General features: G+C 39.3%; 1 protein-coding gene across 1 annotated transcript in view; it reads right to left on the reverse strand.

Moving 5' to 3' along the window:
- Window positions 1-6,173, reverse strand: part of PIBF1 (progesterone immunomodulatory binding factor 1) — a 529,275-nt gene that overhangs the window by 177,120 nt on the left and 345,982 nt on the right. The window contains exon 15 of the mRNA XM_007948312.2: window positions 5,317-5,401. Within this exon, the coding sequence (XP_007946503.1) occupies window positions 5,317-5,401 (85 nt within the window). The remainder of the gene's footprint in view (window positions 1-5,316; window positions 5,402-6,173) is intronic.

Genomic DNA, 6,173 nt, shown 5'->3' on the forward strand with positions numbered 1-6,173 from the left:
TATAAATTAAAACTGCTGACATGTATTTTGAGAGTCAATCATAATTCCTTAAAATCAGAATTGGTATTGTGAATAAAAACATTTGTTCTGCAGTTTTATGAAAAAAATAGTTGCTAGGACCAAATAAGCTGGACAATGAATAAGGAAAACCGAAGAAGAGTCGATGCTTTTGAGTTGTGGTGTTGACAAAGAAAACTGAGAGTACTATGGACTACTAAAAGAACTAACAAATCTGTCCTGGAAGAAGTGCAGCTGGAATGATCCTTGGAAGTGAGAATGGTCAGACTTCATCTCACTTACTTTGGTCATGTTGTCAAAAGGGACAACTCCCCAGAGAAAGATATACATCATGCTTGGTAAAGTGGAGGGTCAATGAAAAAGTGGAAGACCCTCAATGAGATGGATTGTCACAGTGGCTGCAACAATGGGCTCAGGTATAGCAAGGATTGTGGGGCTGGCACAGGACTGGACAGTGTTTCATTCTGTTGTAGATAGGGTTGCTATGAGTTGGAGATGACTTGATAGCACCTAACAACAATGACCAAATAATCATCTGTAGTTACTAACTCTTACATATTCAATTTAAAATTATTTGTGAAAATTTCTTCTGAGCAGCTTTTCTTAGCTCTGTTAACCTGTTGTTAGATTTATTTATCCACCAAAAGTCATCTCTAAAACCTAGTCCAGGACCACCATTTTATCCCTTTCACCCATCACATAACGGACATATTTAAGAAAACTCACTCCAATGGACATTTCTAGCACCATTTCTATTCTATATACCTTTGAAATGTTCCTAGTTATATCCTCCAGTACATCTTTCTCAGTAATATTCTCTCAAAAATATTTTTCCATATATCTGGTATACTTCTCCCAGATTAGGAAGTAATGATTTCAGTATATTCATCAACCAATGTTTTTTTTTTTTAAACATACCCTTCTCTTTTGGGATAACAAAATGGTGAAAATATGGCTAAGATGAGGTAGTGTAACCCAGTGGAAAAAAAGCTTTGGATTGAAACACCACACTTGACAATACCAGCTTCTGGAAGGATGTAGAACAACCAAAACTCTCATTCACTGCTGGTGGCAATGCAAAAGGTATAGTCATTTTGTAAAACAGTTTGGCACCTCCTTATAAACATAGTGGTTACCATACAATCCAATAGTAATGCTTCTAGGTATTTACTCAACAGAAACAGGAACTTATGTTCACACAAAAACCTATACATGATTGCTTATAGTAGGTTTATTCATGGATGCCCCAAAGTGGAAATCACTCAAATGTCCATCAACCGGTGAATTGTTGAGCAAACCACAGTAGAGCCATACAGTGACTTGTTGTTGTTGTTGTTATTTGCCATTGAGTCGGCCCTGACTCCTAACGACCCCTCCTTGGGTTTCCGAGGCAGTTATCACTACGGAAGTAGGATTGCCCAACCTTCCTTCCGAGGAGTGGCTGGTGGGTTTGAACCACCAGCCTCCTGGTTAGTAGTCAAGTGCCTTAGGCACTATGCTACCAGAGCTCCCAATACAGTACAGTGACTTACTACTCAGTAATAAGGAACAACAAATGACTATCATTTGTCAACAACATGGATGAATCACAAATGCGTTATGCTCATGTTTTGAAAAAAGCCAGACTCAAAAGGCTACAAACTGGTAATTTCATTTATACAACAATCTGGAAAAGGCAAAATTATTAACAAATTAATTGTTACTATAGGGCTGAGGGAAAAAAAATTCAAGCCTTGAATTGCAATAGTGTAAGATTCTATGGGCAAAATATTGAACAATGCAGGAAGCACCAAAAGATGGAAAGAATACACAGAGTCACTGTACCAAAAGGAACTGGTTAATGGTCAATCATTTCAGAAGATATATATGATCAAGAACCAAAGGTATTGAAGGAGCAAGTCCAAGGTGAAGGACTTGGTGAAAAACAAAGCTCCAGGAATTGACAGAATATCCACTGAAATGTTTCAACAAATGGCTGTAACACTGGAAGCATGCACTCATTTATGCCAAGAAAAGTGGAAGAGAGCTACCTGGCCAACTAACTGGAGGAGACCCATATTTGTGCCCTGTGATAGTTGGAGCTGTGTGTCAACTTGGCTGGACCACAATTCTGTGTGGTGTAAGCAGTTGTGATGTGGTTATTCCCATGATGGGATCAGATGGTTAGATTTTGAGCAGCCAATGAATTAGAAGGGCGTTTCCCTAGAGGTGTGGCCTGCTTCCAGTATATTTATGGACATCCTGGGAAATAAGACATTCTTCTGTGGATCGGGATTCTGTTGTGTTGCCTACAACTGTCCATGAGCGAACAATCCACCATTCAGCCTGGAGATCTTGGATTCGTCATTCATTGGAGTCAACAGCCAGCATGCTGCCTGCCAACTTTGAGCTCCTCAGCCCCTATAGCTGCAAGAGTCGGGAAAAGCCTCCAGCTTGATGTTTGATCCAAGAACTTTGGACTTGGCAGCTTCTATAAGTGTGTGAGCCATTTTCCTAATTTTTTTTTTTTTTTTTTCTCTATATATAAGTTTTATTGAGGAGCTCTGGTAGCATAGTGGCTAAAGGCACTTGACTGCTAACCAGAAGGCTGGCGGTTCAAACCCACCAGCCACTCCTCGGAAGGAAGGTTGGGCAATCCTACTTCCGTAGTGATATTGCCTCGGAAACCCAAGGAGGGGTCGCTATGAGTGGGGGCCCACTCGATGGCAAACAACAACAACAACAACAAGTTTTATTGGTTTTGTTTCTCTAGAGAACCCAGTCTAACACATGCCCATTCAGAAGAAAGGTGATCCAACGGAATGTGAAAATTACTAAACAGCATCATTCATATCACATGCAAGTAAAATTTTGCTGAAAATAATTCAAAAATAGTTGCAGCCGTACATAGACATGCAACTGCCAGAAATTCAAGCCGGATCAGAAGAGGACATGGAATGAAGGATATTATTGCTGATATCAGATGGTTCTGGGCTGAAAGCAAAGAATACCAGAAAGATGTGTTTATTACCTGTGTTTTATTGCGTATGCAAAGCATTCAATTGTGTGAATTACAGCAAATTACGGATAACATTGCAAAGAATGGGAATTCCAGAACACTTAATTGTGCTGATGGGGAACCTGTACATAGACCAGGAGGCAGATGTTCAAACAGAACAAGGATATAGCATGATTTAAAATCAGGAAGGTGTGCGTTGGGGTTGTGTTCTTTTCACTGTACTTATTCAATCTGTATGCTGAGCAAATATTCCAAGAAGCTGGAGAATATGAAGAAGAATGTGGCATCAGGATTGAAGGAAGACTCATTAACAACCTGCAATATGCAGATGACAAAATCTTGCTTGCTTAAAGTGACAAGGACTTAAAGCACTTACTGATGAAGATCAAAGACTGGATTATACTTCAACATAAAAAAACAAAAAATCCTCACAACTGGACCACTAAACATGGAGAAAAGATTGACATTGGTAAGGATTTCATTTTACTTGGATCCACAATCAACACCCATAGAAGCAGCACTCAAAAAATTAAAGATGTATTGCATTGGGCAAATCTGCTGTAAAAGACCTCTTGAAAGTGTTAAAGAGCAAAGATGTCACTTTGAAGACTAAGGTGCGCCTTACCCAAACCAAGGTACTTTCAATAGCCTCATATGCATGTAAAAGCTAGACAATGAACAGAACAGAACAGACTGCAGAAGAATTGATATCATGCTTCGTAAAGTAGAAGGTTAGTGAAAAAGGGGAAGATCCGCAACAAGATGAATTGACATAGTGAGTGCAACAATGGTCTCAAGCATAGCAATGATTGGGAGAATGTGCAGGATCAGGCAGTGTTTCATTCTGTTGTACAGAGTCCCTGAGTTGAAACCAACTTGGCAGGCTCTAACAACACAACAACAGAGCTGAGGGTTGAGGAAAACTGTTGGTTACAAAAGGAGCAGACATTTGGGTTGATGAAACTATTCTACATGTGGTGGTGGTGGTTACAAAAATGTGTATGTTATTAAAAAAAAATCATACCAGTGGCACTTAAAAAGGTGAATTTTGTTGTTGTCATTGTTAGGTGCCATGGAGTCAGCTCTGACTCATAATGATCCTATGTACAACAGAATGAAATAGTGCCCACTCCTGTGCCAGCCCCACAATCCTTGCTATACCTGAGCTTATCATTACAGCCACTGTGTCAATCCATTTTGTTGAGCACCTTCCTTTTTTTCACTGACTCTCCACTTTACCAAGCATAATAGCCTTCTCCAGTGAATGGTCCCTTCTGACAATATGACCAAAGTAGATGAGATGAAGACATTCTTGTTTTCAAGGAGCATTCCAACTGCACTTTTTCCAGGATTGGTTTGTTAGTTCTTCTGGCAGTCCATGGTACTTTCAGCATTCTTTGCCAATGCCACAACTCAAAAGCATCAACTCTTCTTTGGTCTTCTTTATTCACTGTCCAGCTCTCACATGCATATGAGGCGGTTGAAAGTAGCATGGCTTGTGTTAGGTGCACCTTAGTCTTCAAGGAGACATCTTTGCTCTTCAGCACTTTAAACAGGTCTTTTGCAGCAGATTTGTCCAGTGCAGTATGTCGTGTGATGTCTTCACTGCTGCTTCCATTGGTATTGATTGTGAAACCAAGTAATATGAAATCTTTGACAACTTCAATCTTTTCTCCATTTATTGTGATGCTGGTCCAGTTGTGAGGATTTTCATTTTCTTTATGTTGAGAGGTAATCCATACTGCAGACTGTTGTCTCTAATCTTCATCAGTAAGTGCTTCAAGTAATCCTCACTTTTTTTCCCCATTGTATGCATATTCTACCTCAATAAACGTGACTTAAGAAACAAAACAAAACTGGTCTTATCTCTTAGTTACTAACTGGCCTTAAATAAGCCGTAAGACTCATTTTCCTCTATATAAAACAGGAAATAATTTGGATCTTTCATGAGGATCAAATGAAAAAATATTTTATACTCGGTACTGGGATTATAATGATCAACAGACTGAAGCACCATAAAGAAATTTACTGTTTAGTGGGAAAAGACATAATTATTAAATAATGTGGATATTTAATGACAGAGAACATGAACAAGGCAATAACAGGGCCACAACAAGGGGCATTCTAGGAATAAGAATTAAAGTATCACATAAGTAGAATAAAAAGGGACAGATCATAGTCAGACACAAACATGAGAACCCATTAATCAACAAGGACAACTGAGAGCCAATAATCTTTACTCAACACGGCCTTTGGAAAGGACTACACAGGTAAAAATTATGACAAAATGGGAAAAGTACCTCACGATGATTTAGAAGCTGTTCCAAATCTAATGCCATTTGATTCTTCATCTGGAGTAAAGCTGACTTTTCTTTATTTAAATTGCTGAAAACAAACATCAAACACCAAGTTTTAAAAAGTCATCATATTATTGTAAATTTAAATAATAAATACCAAAATAATAAACTTAAGTCTGATGATCTGTATTAAAGAAAAGTTAAACTTATAGACCACAAAGATATGAGACCAGCTATTGTTATATCCAATTTAATCAATTCTCTTTTGTAAGAAGACTATTTATTTATTTATTTATTTTTTGTTGTTGTTGTTGCTGCGAGGTGCCGTCGAGTCATTTGACTCATAGTGATGCCATGTACAGCAGAACGAAACACTGCCCGATCTCGTGCCAGCTCCATGATCCCTGCTATACCTGAGTCCATCACCACAGCCACCGTGTCAATCAATCTCGTTGAAGGCCTCCCCCTCTTTCATCGACCCTCCACCCTACCAAGCATGATATCCTTCTCCAGGGAATGGTCCCTTCTGACAACATGACCAAAATAGGTGAGACGAAGTCTGAGCATTCTCACTTCCGAGGAGCATTTCAGGTGCACTTCCTCCAGGACAGATCTGTTAGTTCTTTTAGCAGTACATGGTACTTTCAGCATTTTTCGCCAGCACCACAACTCAAAAGCATTCTCTTCTTCGGTCACCCTTATTCATTGTCCAGCTCTCACATGCATATGAGGCAACTGGAAATATCATGGCTTGTGTCAGGCGCACCTTAGTCCCAAAGGAGACATCCTTGCTCCTCAGCACTTGAAACAGTTCCTTCGCAGTTGACTTTCCCAATGCTGCACGTCGTCTGATGTCCTGA

Source organism: Orycteropus afer, unplaced genomic scaffold (genome assembly GCF_000298275.1).
Source record: "Orycteropus afer afer isolate SDZICR_OR568_19922 unplaced genomic scaffold, OryAfe1.0 scaffold00212, whole genome shotgun sequence".
Lineage (NCBI taxonomy): Eukaryota > Metazoa > Chordata > Mammalia > Tubulidentata > Orycteropodidae > Orycteropus > Orycteropus afer.